We start from the raw sequence: 19,819 nt of genomic DNA, 5'->3' as shown, positions 1-19,819 counted from the left end.
ACGTGCATGCTGGGATTGGTCCACTGAGCTCTATGTTCAAGGACCCCCAGATCCACGCCTACTGCCCGGATTGAATAACACATTCTCTTTCTAGCAGAAGCGCGGTAATCTCTCCTCTTCACTAAGTGTTGGAAGTCTGCAAGCCATGGGTGTGGAAACGAAAATCAACCTTCGCGAAATGATGTTTCCAAACATTGGTATAATACATGCCCCGCGACGGTAAAAGTAGTAATTCATTCAATAGCACTTCCTGTTCACATATACAAACAATACTGAGGCGGTGACGGCAAGTGACGTAGTTGGGCAATATCCTGAAAAGGAGGCTGAACAGATGTGTTCCAACTGCTCCGGACTATATGTTACTATACTAGGAATGCGCTTGCAATAAAACTGCAGTGGCAACTTAGTGCAGAGCAAGTCTGGTTCGACCCCGTGTATTTGTCATTACGTATGTGTGAGCATTGTGTTCGCAGTTGCCTAGCCACGGTAAGGAACGATGACGTACACTCCTAACGATAGGATACTCTTTCAGACTGCTATGAGTGCACTAGTGACTCCTAATGGTCCTGCAATAGGAGTAATCACGGAAGAGGGCGCATCTGGCAAGAGCAAGGGCGTCCACGATGTCCTTGTGCAGCTGCTTAGGTGAGTAAAGCTACACCAGCGTGGTTATTCCAGAGGAAAGACCGTATCTGGTATGGATGTACCACATACTCCAGCGACAGGTGCAATACACGAAGGGTTTCTTCAACACCATGGTTGCAGAGTTTCCTCTCCGCGGTATGGAATGGCGGAAACTGTCCCATGAATTGAATGGGATTGGAATGGCATCTGAATGAAATGGTCTAGGTTCCTCAGTGGTTTCAACCCGCTGGTTTCTAACTTAGCTCCCCTTGCACACACGCACTGTTCCTGCACACGGTCAAGAGCGCTTTTTCCGTGCTGAGTCTCCTCATGCACTGCTGGGCTACCCCCCTGGGTTACCGGCTCCTCTTTTATTGACCAAAGAGAATGGGGTTGCCAAGCCTTCCAGGAGTGGGCGTTCCTTTTCATAGCGATGAACTAAAAGAATTGGAATGAAATGGGGGGTGCAACCCTGGGACAATCCGAGACATTTCCGCTTGCTGATTATACAGTGTGCTCCGGACATAAATGCCGGTAGCAGTCTTCGCAGTGGTCTGCAGAGAATTCTGATCAGTACTGGACAACGGGATAATGGTTCGCACTCTTACTATTGTGGTCAGTGACAATGGCAGTATGAACCGGATGCCCATCGTATGTCAATCTCTACGTTATGCGATCATTTTGTAGGCTTTTGTACGATGCCATTTCTGCCTCTTTTCAGAGACGTTCAACCAGCCTATATACTGTATAGGAGTTCGGCATTGGAAACAGACACACGAGCATGCATTGGCAGGGCCCCTTCTCCGTTGCATGGGGTGTCACCGTCCTTCGTAAGTGTCTACTTCCATTGTACCATCCATGTGGATGCATACGTGAACAGACATATGATGGGGCAACACCTCTGGCACAACATGCGCATGCTAAACCATCTGCATTGTAAATTGAGATTGTCCCTTCTGTACTGTACGCACTGTCGCGAGTTTGGAGCGCTCCCGATAGCCGTGACATTATGTACCGAGCGATCGCTTGTCGCCATTTTTTACTGTATTTTCGAATCTTGAGGCTCGCTAACTTCTGGGTACCTGTAAAACTAGCTTCACTCTCCTCCCTCTTTCTCAAATTCTGAGATACACATTGTAGAGGCGGTATCGGAGAGCAAAGGCCACTCCTACCCTGCGAGATGGGAGCACTTTTCCTGGACCATTTTGGATAACCCGTTAATTATGCGAAATTCTGTTTTGCTGCGCATTTTCAGGTAATTCAAATATGGCTGTCCTTTACGACACGCTTCACTATTCTGGGAGAAAGAGATACACCAGGAACGAACAACCGAACAATATGCCGGAACAATATTCCAAATGCTGATCGCATAGACACTGCAGAATAGTTACGCTCTATAGGATTACCACCACGGCGGATGGTAATTGGGTACACGATCTACCCATGCGGTGATCACACTGCCACATACTGGAGCTTCCAATGAGAACGTTGACCATGTGTCCCTGAATGCTGTTCCGGGCGTTATTCGCGCTTGGGTGGCCTTCAGTACATTCAATGCTCGAACTGTGTGTGCATTCCTTTGCTCAATGCTGTAAATTTCCCACCCGCTGTCGGTACCCCACCTATTTCAGCAGTGTTGTACGTAGCGCCGTTACTAGTAGCGGAGCTACCGTATCCGTTACTTTTTTCGGTAGCGGAGTAGAGATCGCGCTACTTTCTTAAATTGGTAACGAAGAACTACTTCCGTTACAAATTTGCAGTAGCGCAATCTTAGAGCGCTACCGCTACTTTCCGAGCTCAGGTTCGCGACAAATCGACGACCTATCACCAAGCCTCCACTCTGCCTACTTTCGAACAAGCTGGCCAATATCACGGCACATTCTACGAAGACAGGGCAAAAAGCAAGAAAGGAGGGCATATAGGTCGTTAAGAGGGCTGTGCCCTCCACGTGTTCACTGTTTGGATTAACATTCTTGGGGATTCCGTGTATGGTTGGAGTTGTCCGCAAACTGAGGTCATTCGTACTGCATTGTGGCGCCGTCCCCGCTAGCTATGAGTCGTCCTAGCTAACGTCCAATTTGAAAAAGCACATCAAGGTACGTTTGCTAACTTCTCATTTCGGGCAAGCTCGTTCTTTTTGTAACAAAGCTGTAGAGCTTTTAGCGGTAGGCTTGCTTTGTGCTTTAATTGCTTTAGGGGAAGAGAAAAAGATACGCGGGATATCGACCAAAGCGGCTTTTAGTAAATCTGTAAAAATGTTTTTCCCAATTATAGCCTTCAGGAGACCGACGTGTCACCTCCAAATCTCCTATGCGTTGTTTTTCCTCTTAACGAATTCGTTACTAGGTACGGTTACTTATTTTTTTCCTGTCCTAAAAAGTAGCGCATGCAGTATCGCGTTACTTTTCACGGGTAACGGTAGCGGTATTCCGCTACTTTTAGAAACGCGTAACGATATCGGGATTTCGTTACTTTTTGCTCAGGCAGCGCATATCGGTATTACGCTACCTTTTTCGGGTAGCGGGTACAACACTGCAGGCTATTTGTGATTATAGAGCATACTGACACCGCCAATATCGAAATCCATCCCCATTGATAACAAAGTACACGACTGATCTCGACGATGATGAACACGCTGATCTCGACACGAGTACTCGTCCATTGCACGGTCAAATGCAACAGTACAGCATCCGAGAGGCCTGCCAGGAGTCCCTTGCGCATCCCTTGAACTGATGCACCTCTCTTCCCAGAGTTTTGCCATTGGAAGGAGCTGGTTTTAAAATTTTAAGGTGAGTTTGGCCACTAGGAGCTCCCTTCATGCGCTGTATTGTCCAGTCGACAACCGGTCGCCGACCTGTTGTCTCCAGCTGTTGCCTGCGGTCGCCTGCTGTTGATGCAAAGGGGAAGGCACGTGCGTATCGCGTCCTTCAAGAACCTTTCGTCCCTGAACCATTTCAGTCACAAAGACTCTCCTACAACAGGCGCCTGTGGGTCCATAAGCTGGCGATTGTCCCGCTCTGCGGGCGTAGCCTGTTTTGACGTCAGTCGGTGTCGCCCAGAAAGCCTGAATCCAAGCGAAATCCCCTTCCGGCAGCTGGCAGTTGGATGTCATTTTCATGCAGCGTCGCTGGATTATCACCCGCAGGCCCCTGTGAAGTGGGCGCTTTGTTATCAAACTGAAAGGATTCAAGGATGAAGGAGTCTCGGAGGACGCGGTACCACCGTGACCAACGCTTTGGACACCAACCATCAACGTGGAGTCGGCGATAGGTTGGACGACTGGACAATAGTGCGGATAGGGAGGTCGTTCAGGCGTGACGTCGCCTAATTTCTGGCTGACAAGCTTTGGGCTCTGACGTCCCGTAAAGCGGCAAAAGATCAAAAGGCCAAACTCTCTATATACGGCTCTTGAGTGACAGGCAACGCGAAGGCAATGCCGCATTGAAGTCTCTCCGTGCCTTTCGTACCTTCGAGTCTCGCGCCCTTGAAAGGGCACAGAACAGCCGCTGCTCGCCTTTCGTTCCGATCAGGTGGGTAGAGCGATGACTGGCAAAACTGGCAAAAGCCACTCAGCCGGCTCAGTCTGCTTTGTGCTACTTGCCACACCTGCAGTCTCCAGATGGATAGCCAATGAACGCTTTGAATAGCAAATACAGGGAAATTTTATCGGAAATGCTCTGCTATTAGTTTCAGATGCAACTTCTGAGGTATTATGCTCTCTGCAGGACGACGCACTAGCTCTCCTGGAAGGGACCTCCTCAGCAGCGACGATGGCAGAGACCTTTATGTCTTTCAGTCCTGTTAGTCTGCTGTACGACTTCGAGAACAAGGTTCAACACGCAGGCACACCATGTAAAACAGTCAAATTCTATGACAACGACTTCGTAAGTGCATCTTCAAGTGGCTCACATGTCTCTTGCTATGCGTAACACAACGTGTTAAATGTTAGCACGCTAAATGCTAAAAAAAGCATGCTGTCCACCAGGATACTCATCCGATCTCTTCCCGTGATGTACCTTTTCCCAACGCTTTCCCTCTGTACACGCTCCGGCGCGTTCCTTCCTCAGGGTACCACACTAGAATGCCAATGTGACCGTACGAACGTGCCTAGGTAACACAGTCACCTCTTCCCATACAGTACCCTTCGCTGCTAACGTGTCACACTGAGGGAGGAATGCATATATATTCGAAATAAGTGATTGCAATCCTGAAGGGCCTTCATTAGGAGGGCACCAGCAAGCAATGTCTTAATTAACGCCACGAAGCCACGAAGTCGTGCCACTGAGAACCATCTGGTCCCGTTTTCAGAAGAAAAATGCAGTCATAGATCGTCCGCAAAACAATCTTAATCGTCGCAATCGCAAGTAAGTGCTAAGGGTCGGACGGCTACGTAGTTACAGTGAGATTTTGTTAGGAGGGGGGCGGTTGACCATGAGAATGAAGTAAGCAGGAAAAGGAAAACATCATGGGGAGTTTCGGCAGTCAGCGCTGCCTTCGGCGGGACTGGGATTTGGTGCCAAGAACATGGTATGTACAAGAGAGGGTATGTACAAGGGAAAGAGTGCAGCGCATGCCCGCCACTACCCACCACTACACAATTCTCTGATAGGAAACATCGTAGAACGTGAAAAAACAATGAGCAAGTTTCCGGCGATAACGATTCAGAAACGAACGAACAGAAAACGGTTGACAGCATTAAATAGCGAAAAAAACGAGACTTCCGTGCAGTAGGCTGCACTTCAGGTTTGAGGACCTGTTACAAATCAAGAATATATCAACGCAAATCGATATATACTGTCGAAGTCCCGCGTTGGAAACTGATACACGAACATGCGTTGCCAGGGCCCCTTCTCCGTTGCATGGGGCGTCACCGTCCTTAGTGTCTACTTCCATTGCACCATCCATGTGAATGGGATGGGGCAACACCTCTCGCGCAACATGCGCATGCGAAACGCAAGTCAAGATATATTCTTCTAATGAAACTATTTAATGCTCTCAACCGTTTTCTGTTTAATCTGATCAGAATTTATCACCGAGCAAAGAACATGCAAACAGACTGCCAAGGTAAATGCAAAGAAGATATCATTGGTTGTCATCCTTGTAATGCGAGTAGATGAAATATCTGTAAATCAATGCAAGATGCATAGCAATGGCGATTTTCGACTGCAATTCTTCGAATATTGTCTACCTCCTTCAATGCGATGCATGTAGCGCCCAATATATCAGATAGCCAGACAGCCGTTATTGAGAATGCGGTTCAATAACCCCGTCGTTAAAAAACCTAATCTGCCAGTATCACTTCAGTAAACCAGGTCACTCCACCTACATATCTATTTTCGTTCTACAGTCAGGCTTTCCATCCCAGTGGTGCAGGGAACAGCGCGAATCTATCTCGTTAATAAATTCCAGAGCCAGATCCGAGGAATCCATTCGTCACCTACATAAGCTCCACAATACATATCTTTGTCTGTGATATCATGTTGACTGTGAATGATGGGTTATGATGGCTCTGGTGCAGTGAGTTTTGAAGTTGGCAGTCGTGTCTGTCATAATGCTAGTGGAATGACATATCATAAGTTATTCGTATTATGACTGAATGGTATGACATAAGTCGGCCCTGGATAGGGATTTTGCAGTTGCGTTTCCGTATTTTGCTGTATTTTGCCTCCGTTAGAATCCCACTGGAATGCCGTGACATGGCCTCACCTACAGCCATACGCCCGTGGTTGTACATCTCCGGTCAACCTTAATAATAACACGGGAAAAAATGTGGTGCCGTGGGTTACACCAACCCTTGGGACCATGAGGAAATCTGTGGCTGTTATCGCGCTCGGAGAGATTGTTGAGATGGACCATACCTACCATCAGGAACTGTCACCTTTTCTACTGTCACTCTGTGGGCTGGGTTTTCCGATACGATTGCTCCTCAGTATTCCTGTGAATTAATATTAAATTGAGCAAATTTGGCACGCTCTTCACATTGATGGGGCGAAGGTGACCCTTACTTGGCAAATTTACGTAATTAAACTTGGGGTAACAGGACATGCACATTGGAAGGTGTCAAAAGCCTAGCAAGAACAAATGCCGTTGCAGCGTGATTTTATGTGGCGTATTTTATGTGGCGTTTTTTTTATGTGTGGTATCATTGCAGGCACTAATATTACAAATCGGCCATGCAGGGCTTGCTCAGTAGGAACGTACTAGTAATACTAATCGAGTAAAAATCTGAGACAGGTCAGCAGCCAAGGCGTCAAAGCAACACGGCATACAGGAAATGCCGAAATTTTATCGTATGATTAGAGGTTGAAATTACTTGCGCAATACAGAACGAAGAAATTTGGTTGGAACGAAGAATTGTGAATGGTTTATGTGTTTTGGAATCGCTTTGATAAGGCAAACCGAAACATTCCCTGACATCGCATTTGTGAGATTCCCTCACGATACGTGTCTACAAATAAACGCTAGCATGAACTGGTGCACCGTAGCAAAAGTAATTGTGTGCTTCCAGTGGCCTCTGGCATCTTGTGTGGCTGGGCTGTCCAGTTGCAGATGTCCAGATGTGTAGCACAAAGAGACCCGTCATGTGTACTGTTGGTCTGATCCCTTCATAGCTCTAAATTATTGGGGTATTGTGGAAGGAGACATGTCGCGCTGGCGAAAGCATTCACACGGTGGCACCTCTTGTTTGTGAACAGAAAAGTGGTCTGTAGATTTTGAACGATATATTTTCGATCGAAGAGCATCGATAAGGTAAGAGCATCGAAGACAGTCTTCCCCCTGCCATTGACAGATGTGCTGTAGTCCCCTAAATTAATTTCAATCACCGAAATAATTAGGAAACAAAAACCCCCTGGACCCTTACTAGGTCTAGTTCAGGTTTAGTGAAACGCCCTACAGTAATAGTGAAAAAGTCTGAGGTATGACCGCATTGAGAAACCCATTTGTACCAGGGATACTCGTCAAGCAGGGACCGTTATCACCAATGAAAAGGAGTGACCCGTGATACGGGTCCTCGTTCCTTTGGGGGTTTCATATGCCTCCTCTAGCCTAATAGCATGTCTTGGGCGTGATATTGCCAGTTTCGAGGCAGTATTGACCACTTTCTGCGAAGGTTGTTTGGTCGCCGGCTGTATTTGTGCCGTATATCTGTGGTCCTCCACTTTATGCAGACCAGTATCGCCTGTTTGCTGGCTATATTGAGACCATATTTCCAATGACCAGTTCATTTGACCGGCTGTTGGCAATATTTTCATGCTGCAACACTCATTGGAAAAATAATGGTAAACATTTGGAGTTCTGGTGTCCCGACAATGTTGGACCAAGTTTGTGTGCTGCCTAGGGCCGGAATACGCGGACATGCAAGCTTCAAAAGGCGGTCTACTGAGGATATATGTACACGTTCTTCTCAAGCGTTTCACGATATGCGATGCTGATGTTTGCACTCTGCAATAAATAGCAAGCTGCAACTCCTCGTACGAGAATACATAAGAATGATCCCAGGCTGGAAATTCTACTTTTACGCAAAATGCAGGCAAACTGGAAAATCTCGCCACTTATAGGCACTAGGCAGTTTTATACTAGTGATGTCCTATTTCTCTTCATTTTGTTCACGATGTACTCATTAGCGGGGAATATATTTCACCGGAATGCCTGTGCACCGCCATGTCCTAGTATTCTGGTGTAAGCATCTTGTCAACCGCCGATTACATTCTCAGCAGAGAAGGCGACGTTAGATCACCTTGCTCTCAACTTTGCTCAATGCTAAGTGATCTAAGGAAGCCGCTCGTACCTGTACTTGATCTATTGGGGTACTGCAGAAACCGATCCCGAAGCGGGACCGCACTGGACGATTCCCCGACAGGTGGCCGTAACCAATTTCATGGCACGCAAAATACAAAGGATGAAAGATGAAATCCAGAAGATGTGGGTTCGATCCCTACAGCTGGCTAACCTTTTCAGTGACTTTCATCTTTCATCGTTGATTTCTTAGGCAATTTGAGGCTTTGTTCGTATCTGTCCCCTCTATGTTGTTCCAGCCTCAGAACATCAGTTTATCTCTTGTACAAAGGATGCTGCGTGGGAACGGTGCACGCGTCAGCGGTCAGTGTCAGCACTCTGGCATATTGGCATGAACATTGAGAAGGAAAACACAAGGAAATAAGGAAACAAAGCAACAACAACATCTTGGAATAACAGGATAAAAGTATACAAAGCGATAAACTCCGCAATACAACAGAACTAGCACTGGTATTAAAGATGAAGAAAGCGAGAGAGGGAGCTACGGAAAACTGTGTGGTCGTCAGTGGTAGCGATTGATGAGGTTGTTCCACTCAATGGTAGTGGTGCAAAAAAAAAAAAAAAAGCGCAGAGAGAAACGTTTAGAGAACGCGTTAGTAATACAGTGGAACCGAGTGACCTTGTTAGTGTGATCAAAGCGAGGAAAAATGGCACTCGAGCGTGTGATGGGTGATTGTCGAGCAGGCAAGGTGAAAAAAAATCTATGGTAGAGGGTAACTTGGCGACGACGATGTTCGAGTGACTAGAGGTTGAGACTCGCGGAAACAGAGGTAGTGAATGAATAATCGTTGACAATGAAGCGGGCAGCGCGATTTTGAACGGCTTCGATGGCATCACAGATAGTTTTAAGGAGGGTCCCATATTGCGGATGCATATTCAAGCCACGACGATCTCTATAATACACGACCATAACACTCGCCCGTTTGCCTATGGGACTTCCGTCCGCGCCTCGAGCAGCGGAAGTGCCGTATTTATGCGCGAAGCGCCCGCCAGGGGAGCCGCTTGCGGCACCCAGAAGAGCGCCTGTTGCAGCTCAGCTGTGTGCAATAGGTCCTTGTGGTTAATTCTTCGTGCGTACACGTTTGTGTATTGTCACAATACACAAACGTGTACGTGTGTACGAGAACCACAGGTTCTCTGTTCATGTAGAGCTTAGTGTTCTGAAACTAGATGCTCAGAAATAAACTGTGCTCTGAAGCGTAGGTGGCGACGTACACCGTACACAAACTTGGCAGCAGCACCTTGTGTGTTGGACCAGTTATCATGCGTTGTCAGACGCAAGCGCGTTCAGACTTTACGTTTCACGTGAGAGGTGTTCCGTGTTAACATACAGGGCAGTTACAGAGAATGGGTGAATGCGACCGTAAGAAGAAACTTTCCTGGCAGAGATGACTGACACCAGTTACGACGTCCAACAGAATTTGTTGTATAAGCAAGCATTTGTTTTAAATCGGCAGTTGCTTGTTTTGTTTTCCTACTTATTGGTCCCTTTTATGTTACTTTTACACTTTTTTCTTTGTTTTGCGGTTTGCCATTACAATGCTCTGCTAACCTTTATCATGCTGTTCGGATAGAAGCCACTCTGAGAATTTTTCTTGATGATGGCTTTTCTGCGACGCTACCTTGTGGTGCCTTTTTTGTGTTCGTTTTGCACTCCCGGGAGATGCAAGGCTGTGTAATTTCGTGATCACTAAACGTAGGTACCGTAGCCACGGTGCCACGTCTGAGAATTCCGCGCTTTGCGTCGACGCTAAAGTCTTCCGCCTAGAAATGCCGAGAACACGCAGAGTTTGAGCTAGCATGCAGGCCAAAAGCGTCATGCATGTAGACAATGGTCGCGGCTGATAACTTTGTTGTACGAAGCATCTTCATCAAATTTAATGCAAGCCTTTGCTTATCGGCACCAGTGAAGATGCTGTTCACCTTTGCGAATCTGATTGTACGGCCGAACACAAGAATCCTAAGTGATGCAGTCAAAAACTCAGCTATGTTAGATAAAACTATTTATGGTACACACTGCCATCCACAAAGTGCACCCTATATGAAATGAAACAATCGCAATTCGCAATTGTCAAGACTCTGCGATATATTTCGAGCCACTTCTCCCGTAAGACAGCATTTGAGGGAAACTCGTGCAATGAAGTACTTATGTTCGACACTGCTTTCTTCGGCTTGCAAAGCAGGACGGTGCAGTACACCATCACAAACCACGCACTAGAGACAAACTCTGTCCACCGCGTGAAAAATAGCAAAAACCAAACGCGAATGACGCCAGCAACGGTCGCAACGGTATCCGCATAGCATGCGTCGTCTGCCGAGGGTCCCGTATTCAGCGCCACAAACGCGCGGCGGCCGCTTGGCGAAACTACATCAGTGGCGCTGGGGCTAGGTGCGAGTGTTATGTGTATTATAGAGATGGTCGTGATTCAAGCTTGCTTCGCACCGTAGTTGCCAGCCTTTTGGGTGCATGTGAGCATTCTGTGGTTCTGAGCTTTTCCGCTCTGGCTGACTTGCACCAAACGCTCAAAACCAGCTTTTTTTCGGTGCATATGAGCGGTTCTCGTTGGCTCCGTCTGCCAAGTCTCCTGTCTACATCCCATCTGGCCCATAGCCAGAGCTGCTTCACGGCGCTATAAAAGGAATAAAAGCGTGGTGGGAAATATGTATACACTAATTAAGTGAAGACATTCGAGATGATGGTTGGCCGCGCGCAATTTTACAAGTTCATCTGAAAGTAATTCATTCATTTATTTCCAGTATACATGGAATATACAACCTCACGATTTTTTACAGATTTAGAGCCCGTAGCGAACTTAGTCAAAAAAAAGTCCCGAAGTTGAGGCTTCGGGTATTCAACGGCGCACCAAATCAGTCGCGAAGATGCGCGGAGGGCAGGACATGCCCCCACCCCCATGAAGCTAGAACAGTTTATCGCCGGACCGGCGTGCAGCACAAGACGCGTCGATAACAAGGCGGGTGACATTCCACCATACGTTGATAAGCGGCAAACAAAAATGATTCCGCCTCTTTTTTCCCGCCCTGTTTTTTTTTTTTGTCCGACCTTCTATCTTCCATTTGGGCAGGGCTCTCTAATTCTGTAAAAAATTGAAATGAATGAATGAATCAAATGAAAATATTTTTGCAAGCTGGCAAATTCAGTTGCCGCACAAGTGCCGTTTACCCCGTATTTTTCCGTCGCCCTGTTTTCCGAATGACACACCCTGACACACCTGTTTTTTGAAACACCCTGTATAATAAATAACAATGTGCAAGATGCTGTTTGTAGTCACTTTTCTGCAGTGGGGCTTTATGACACACCGACGAGGCAGTCCAGGCGATGGCCGATTGGATGCAAATATTACCTTCCATGACATTCCAAAATACCACATGAGGTTGAGAACCCCTGCTCTAGGCGAACGTCCCTTTGGATTGGGCCATGGTGTTCCAGGCAGCTATGTAGAAAACGCTACATCGTAACATCATCTCTTTCCAGCTGTAATAACTAGTCTGAAGTGTAGTGAAGTCTGAACTAGAATTGGCCAAACCTAACGAAGCAAAGTAGGAAGTAACATCCAAGTAAATACTTCCTTAGTAACTCCAGAATTTTCAGCCTGAACAACGGACGTCATAACGAGCTGCCCAGTAGCAGCCTTTTTTCCATGACCACTGTATGTGTAGAGAAACTGCTATCAAAAGAAAAGAAATTTTTACCACTAATTAATGCTGGTCGCTTGTGCCCTTTGTTTTGTTCTGGGAGAACACAAGTGGGATCTTGATGTATACCTAAGGATGTAAAATGCGTTATTTGAAAATGGTGTTTTATTCCTGTTTACTTGCAAGTTACGCTGCCCTCTGTCCGTTCAGGTCTTCTGTGTGTTCCATCATGTCCAACTTGGATAGTGAATCAGTTAGTGAATGATCCAGTTCAATTGAGTCAATGCTATCTTAGTGGATAGACATGCCCGCATTTTGTTGTTTCTCTCTCCAAAAACTATTACGCACAGTGACGGATCATAGGTGTTTCACATTACTGTTTATTTCAGTGGTGTAAAGAAAAAGATGTTGATCACACTGATGAAGGGGTATACAGCCTGCGCTGGGATAGGCTCCGTATGGTGGCCGCAGATGACGTGACGTCCATCAAAAACAAGGTGAGGACCGTTCTGCTTGGTCAACTTTGACACCTATCATCGGAATGGAAGTAAAGATTGTTGAGGACAAATGCTTAAATGTTTTGCATGTTAGCATGATGTTAGCGTGTTAGCATGTATTGTCAAACGGTGCAGTACAGTGTCGTGCACGAATAGGTGTCTGTCGTGTCTCATTCCTGGCTCAGGGACACACATGACTGCGCCCCCATTTATTGAATCACACCCTCGAGCACAGGGTAGCGACTGGTGCTTGCGAAGTACTTAATAACTAGACGCGGCTGTGATGGTAGTAATTCGCATGTCGAGTCTGATGAGCGTGTGCAGAATCTATCCAGCTCGTGACGTAAAAGTATCACGTGATAGGCTGACCGAAGTGCCGCAAGGGCTCTTTCTCCAGGAGCATTTTCACCCCCCCCCCAAATACCTGTCATCACTAGTTCATTTTGCGAAAGGGGACTCACACCCCCAAAAATGGGTTTATTCTTCTATTTATTATTATTTTATTTATTAATGGTTTATTCTTCTGTATTATTCTACCCTGCAATACCCATAACTGCAAACAGCTTACTTCATCAAACAAAGTAAGCAAAGTGATTACTGACAAGCAAACCCATTTCTCCTGATGGAACACTGTTGAGCAACACCAAGCGTCATAGGGATGGGGAAGAGAAAAATAATGCGCTCTCGTTGTGCCGTCACGACCTGGAATCGAGAGGATCCGGAGCATCGTCTCCAGTGGAAATTGGTGTGTGGGTGAAAAGAGCGATGTCTGCGCTTCGAAGGGGAGACACGGGCGTTGCAAGCACGTATGCAAGACACGCCGAAGAGTCTGGCGGCCTTTTAGCGCCCAGTGTCTTTGCTGTAGCTATGTGAGGGTCCCTGCGTGGTGCAACCGTCGGTGCACGTCTCAGATAAGCAGATCTGTGAGGCGATGCTTGGATGCTAGCGGGATGGGATGGTGGGAATATCGTCCCCTTTGTCGTTCTGCTGCAGTCACCCTCGCATTCACAGCACTGAGTCGTGGCCCTGTAATGGACGGAAGGCCAGTATCGATGACATTATCGATGACGAGATATAGGTGCCGACGTGTACCACTTCGTTCTGAAAGAAACGTTTTTTTTTGTCACTCCAGAAACGTTCCGCTGTGAGCAGTCCGGTGTGTCTCGTTTGCCGATGGCACAGATGTGAATGTACCTGCTTACGTACGCGGTGATAGGACGGCTCCCAGCCGAAGCAGCGGACAGTGGTTGTCCTTACTATTGCAGTGGTTCCATTGTTCTGGGTTTGTAAATTCCTCTGCGCGTTCCGCGACGAACTTTGGCGACTGCACCCAATGTAGGGCACTCCTAACATCGGTCTGGAAGTCTGCCTCTTTGGGCGTGACGTGCAGTGATTTGCACATATCGCAGAAGCTGAAGACGCGGAAGAGTGATTGGCCTCAGCGGAGCAATTCGACCGTTGGCGATCAAGAAACGCTGATCCACACGACGCCATATGCCCGCAAGCTGGCATCCGTAAACGTCGAGGAATTGGTCTCGTGATCAGATTGTCATCCTTGGTAGATGCATCTGTAGGAGAGACAAGCCATTCACCCATTTGTCCCAGCCGTGTCCCAAGATCGCTTCTGCTTCCACAGTGTATGGAACAGCCGAGCGCCCAGGTAGAATGATGCCGAATGGGTCGTAGAGCCAACGCTACACGAGTCCTCAACAAGTGCATGGACAGACCTGGCGGGTCCAGCTGCCTGTTCGATGGTGCGCCTACATTATGCAATATACCTCCTGCGCCGGCGACGTTGTTCGGGAAAAATTGTGCTCGAGAACACAGCTTGACGTTTATCCAGTGAAAGGAAACAACCCTGGAATTGCGAAACTAAATACTCGCGAATAACTTCGCAAATGAATGAATGTGCGATTCGCGAAAATGAGGAAGAGTAGGTGTCCAAGAAAATGTGATCATAAAAAACCCAGAATCATGCGTTCAACAGCATTTGTTCTTACTAGGTTTTTGACATGTTTTATGGTTTACTAGGTTTTGTTATGTTGCTAGGTCATGTTTACTAGGTTTTGTTCACTTGTTTGCCCCACCAAGAGTGTTGACAAAAACCCAGTAAGAACAAATACCGTTGACATGTTTCTACGTTTCCTGGGACACCCTGTGGTGGCTATTACCAGGTCGGCCATATGAAAATTTGAGAGCAGCAAGCAGGAACGAAACACATGTGGGTCACGGGCTTGCCGCAGGACGAATGGAGATTTGCTGATAGGCCTTCCGAATAACCATAATGAGAATTGTCGGGTAGGCAGTCAAACGGCAGTCTCTGAATTCTCTGTGGGACTAGTGTGGGGGTTTGTCCAGGCCTGAACCAACACTGTGGTTATTTTCAGATTAAATGGATGTCGGGCTTCGTTGGAGATAATAGCATCTCTCCTCCATCTGCCCATGCTTTTCTCCCTGTTCAGCGCGTCACACACGTATTTGGAGCCATGAGACTGAAATCTCTCCCCATACTTGGCCGTGCTGGAAATAGCCCAGAAAGCAAGGATTTTGTCATTGCTTGGAATGACCGTGAAATTCCCGTTGTCCATGCACCTTTTGATTGTGCAGTAACCATTCGACTCTGCTGCGTCAACTGAGCAGAAAGCACGTTTTTGCTATAAGAGTCACACACTGTTTAATTATTTTACTCCCTTTTATGTGTAATCCGGTGGTGTCATAACTCAACCCCTAAAGGGTGTACGGGAACACTTCTAGGAGAGGTTACACCCTCCAGAAGAAGCATGTTTTCTGTTCGACCAAAAACACACTCACAAGTGTCATAACTCACCCCCTTAAAGGTGTACGCAGCACGAAATGTTAGTTTTCTGAGCTGCCAGCAGCTGCAAACTGTAAATCCGTGTGACAGTACAAGGAGCGAAATGTTGTTGCACGCAAATTTCAGTACGTCGCAAACAGTACAATGTACAATGCAGTACAGTCCTCCAAACACACAATCCTCCGCACAGTCTGGCACAGCATAGTTCAACCAAGATCATCCTTAGTGACGAACACGACAGTTCCTCAAACGAAATGGCCGATGAACAATTGTCCAACCTAGTGGCCCCATACAAGCCTGTACAGAAACTGTATAGTTGTATAGTTCAAACGTGAATGCTAGAATAGTACAACATTTTGCCTCACGTCCTTGGAGTTTATACAGTAATGTACATCCTCGCTTCACCGATGTAGCCGATCCTCTCCTGCCGCCATTTGCAATGCGTCCACAGTCTGCAACAGAATGTACTGCGATGGTTAAACACAAGTAAAACTCAGGCGTCGTACGCTGCATCCCAGCTAGGTTGACTTACCTTAGGCAAACATTAAACCTGTACTTCTCAAACGCGAGGTTGCAGAGCACACAACAGGCACAAAAGCAGCGAGAAAGACACTGCGGAACAATACCAGGTGCCACTAGCAGCCCCCATAGCTCCCCCTCTTTGCGGCTCTAAAAAAATGCACGTTTGCACGTCATAAACACGTGGTATTACTCCGTCAGGCATCATAGTTGATACCCATTGGCCGAAGGACATCGCGCGCTCTGCTATTATTGGTTGGCCAAGTTTCAAAAGAGCATTTTTTCGCGGGCTGCCGGTCTGGCGGCGGGGAGTTACGGGAAGGGAAGGGGGAGACAAGTGGCAGCGGCGACTCGCGTCTCGACGATGTCTGTTGACAGCACCGTATGACCGCATTGCTCAAAGAGCAGTCGCAGATTTGTTACTGTGTCAAAGTGACTCAACGCGTGTTGTGATGTTTCCAGACACAAGTGTCCTACGTACGAACAGTCTCTCAGTTCAGAACTGGAATGCAGTGGTGAGCTGACGCCTGAGGAACACTTGTGAGCGCCGTCGATTTTCAAATGCAGTCACAACAGAGACAGTATTCTGTGTCCGTGCGACAAGCATTTCCCAATGAAAAAATGGCTAGGAAGCAAGCAAGCTGGTGAAGATGATGCATGATGTAAAAACCCCGAGAATAGGGAACACGAAGGGACAGACACAGGGGTTGTTTGTCCCTTCGTGTTCCCTAGTCTCGGGGTTTTTACATTATGCAAGCATTTCCCACTTCGTTGTAACCTTCGCACTGCAACCAACGAAAGGAGATGCTCACCGTGAAATCGCATGCACCCGTGTGAGCGTCGCTCGCTTCTAGGAGTTGACTGTGTTTTGCGTTTTCGAACTTGGTCAACGAACGCAACGATTTGGATTCTGTACGCACGGTGAATATTTGTGTCAGACTATTGAGTCAGTACGATGTTTCAAATAAATGTGTATTTTGTCCAAAATTTGCCTAGTTCTGGAATACGGAATAACGAGCGTCGGGCATGAAAACCAGTAAAAGTAAAAGCCGATGGTAGCCAGTACCGGGCCGAAAGGCGAGCCAAACTGACTCCTGATTGGCCGAATGGTAGGCATCATTGGTTGCATGCCCAGTGTTGCCTGAACTATAGGCTCTATGGGGAGCTGTGGGAGCCTGCCACTAGTGCCACGTCACTCCTCACGGGCGGAGGGCGAAGCAACGTAGTACGCTTCAGCGAAGTACACGCACATGCTTAGCCTGTACACGCATTATTTAACACTCACACGAGTACACGGCTCAAGAGGCACACATATTATTCAGTGGGACACACATATTTGGCGATGGCTTTCTCTTTTAACGGGCACATGGTCGTCACAGGATTCAGAGTGTAGACTCAAAGCTCTAGCGAGGTGCCCCTGCGTCTGTAAGAAGCATGAAGCATATCATTGTACTTTCAAAAGAAATACAGTTCATGTACAAAGCTCTATGCCCGCTACACCCATTTTACGCCTCTTTTACACCCAAGCTCAGTGGATGTTTTAACACCCCTCATCCGAGGGTGTTTCTTCGAGCTGGTGTAATTCAGTAGTAAAATTCAGTTACACCTTAAAGGGAGTTTAAATTTCCACCAGGGGACAAAAAGTATAACATGTCTGGACACGCTGTGCGCAAGTGCACAGTGGAAAAAGTGGATTACTTTTTGGACTGCACAGAGGGAAACATGCAGGTGAATGACAGAGTAACACACAACTTCGTTGCGAATCTGTATATTAATGCAAGCCGACAGCTGCTGCTGCCAAGGAGTGTCAAACATGGTGTCATGGTGGCTGTTGTTCCACAGGCCGCGTCTGAACAAACAATACCTTTTGGGGTATGCCCCCGTGGCGCATTCTATGCCAAGTGATCCCACGATTGTGCTCCTGCGATCATCTCGAAAAAAAAAAAAAAAAGATTCGGTATGTTTTCACCACCACACACCCTAGGTAAGGGAAGAAGTTCGTGTTCACAAACGCCAAAATGTTGTGATTTTCAATCACGCATATGCATTCACATTACCAGTATATAGCAGATGTAATACGTACCCAAACCAAATCAACCCAACTGATCCGGGGTAATCAGTGGAGCGAAACTTGCAGGAGCTGTTCGCAGTACGTGTAATGTTTTGCATTCACTTGGAGCCATTGGACCCATTTCTGATATCGTTCCATATGTTGCCGGAGAGCGTGTGAGGGCGACAACATTCATTCACATAACAGAAGTAGTAGACCAGCGGCATGGCAGAGTGGGCTAAGGCGTCCGCTCGTTGGTGGTAACCAAGGTCGTGCTGAAGACTGGGAGGTGGTGGGTTCGAATCCTACCGCCGGCTGTGCTGTCTGAGGTTTTCCCTGGGTTTTCCGAAGACTTTCCAGACGAATGTCGGCACAGTTCCCCCTGAAGTCAGCCCAGGACGCATACTAACCCCCCTGTCCCCCACTCCTTCCTGCTATCCTCTCTCCGTCTGTCCACATCTGTACGTCGCTCACAGCCACAGTTGCTTCGCGGCGCTAACACCCAATCAAAAAAAAAAGAAGTGTAATCTTATCTCTTGCATGCATGCTGTAATACATGCATAATACACCTTAAAATGTGTCTCCTTGAAATATCGCTGATAAACCCAGTATTTAAAGTTACTTTATGACCGGTTTGACGGCCACGGAATAGAAACCAAGCTGACCAAACCAAGCTGATAACTGTGTCTCTACCTTGTCTTGTCTTGGGTCCTTGTCATGGATCGTCAGCACCAACTCGCTTGCTACCTAACCTTCCTTTACGTGGCCCGCCTGCTGTTATAATAATCGGGGCACCCGTATTTGTTGCTTTTTTGGCGGTGTGGGTGTGTGTTGTGCTGGGATTGTAGATGTTTACACTGTCTGTATGTCTATGTGGTTATTTTCTTCGTTAATGGCTTACTTTGATCTCATGGTTTTTCGCTATTGTTTCACTAATTGTTCACTTGCTGCTACATTTGTCTTCCTCAAAGATTTGCAGTGTGAGGTCCCGTGGGTACAAAGGCAACTGGGCGGTACTCTCCGTGGAAGAGGCGAAGGAATCAGACTGCAAAAAATCTCCAGAGACTTACATGGAGAAACTCCGTGACCTGGACCAGTGCAAAACTGGGTAGCCAGAGAAAAGGTAAAGCATGCATTAAAGGTATCGGTGGTTAATAATACGATATCTGATATTGGTAAATATTGGTATGACATATAACTCATATATATAACTTATATATATAAGTTATAAGTTATATATATAACTTTTTATATATATATATATAACTTAATGAGTAACCGTTACATCATCTCGTTACCAAATGTTATCAGGGCACAAGACACCAATGACACCATGTGATACTTGTGAGACCCACCACTCAGGAATGTAATGAGGTCAATTTGGGCGCCTTGCCCTTGCATTTACCTTGCCCTTTGCGCCCTACCTGGGCACAAACTTTCTCGCTACAGCATGCTACAGGGACCTCGATCTCTCTCAGTGCAGTTTGCAATTGCTAGAAATCAAGCTCTCTGTTTTGCCACTTGCCACCGTGTTAGAACTCTGGGGACATCACGGCAGGAAACTCCCGCAGTAGACCCAACGCGAGACCATGTGGACGAAGGCCATGTGGAGGGTTGTATGCGGTACTGCTCTAGTCAAGGTGTATGTAAATAATGCAACCTTAATTATTAGGTGTCCTGCACTTGCACCTCCACAACCCCGAGAGGAAGTTGAGTAACCGTATGCGCAGTGAGAAAGAGGCGCGTATTTAGTGGGTTGTCTACCCTGTCAATAAACACCAACATGCGAAATCAGGTTCTCTCGTAACATGCTGGAGGCAGCAATATGAGATGTGTGGCGGAAGGTAGCTGCTGTGAGTACTG

At 47.0% G+C, this 19,819-nt stretch overlaps 1 protein-coding gene across 6 annotated transcripts in view; it reads left to right on the top strand.

Annotated features, from left to right (window-relative positions):
- LOC135389844 (uncharacterized) overlaps nt 1–19,819 on the top strand; it is a 63,731-nt gene that overhangs the window by 39,913 nt on the left and 3,999 nt on the right. For all 6 annotated transcript variants that reach the window (XR_010421603.1, XM_064619879.1, XM_064619880.1 and 3 more), the window contains 5 exons: nt 533–645; nt 1,346–1,454; nt 4,350–4,508; nt 12,465–12,572; nt 18,928–19,079. Coding sequence is in view for 5 of the 6 variants with exons in the window: in XM_064619879.1 (XP_064475949.1) it covers nt 533–645; nt 1,346–1,454; nt 4,350–4,508; nt 12,465–12,572; nt 18,928–19,068 (630 nt within the window). In the remaining variant the exon portion in view is untranslated. The remainder of the gene's footprint in view (nt 1–532; nt 646–1,345; nt 1,455–4,349; nt 4,509–12,464; nt 12,573–18,927; nt 19,080–19,819) is intronic.

Source organism: Ornithodoros turicata, chromosome 3, assembly GCF_037126465.1.
Source record: "Ornithodoros turicata isolate Travis chromosome 3, ASM3712646v1, whole genome shotgun sequence".
NCBI classification, from domain to species: Eukaryota; Metazoa; Arthropoda; class Arachnida; order Ixodida; family Argasidae; genus Ornithodoros; species Ornithodoros turicata.
This window is presented reverse-complemented; position numbering and strand designations above follow the sequence as displayed.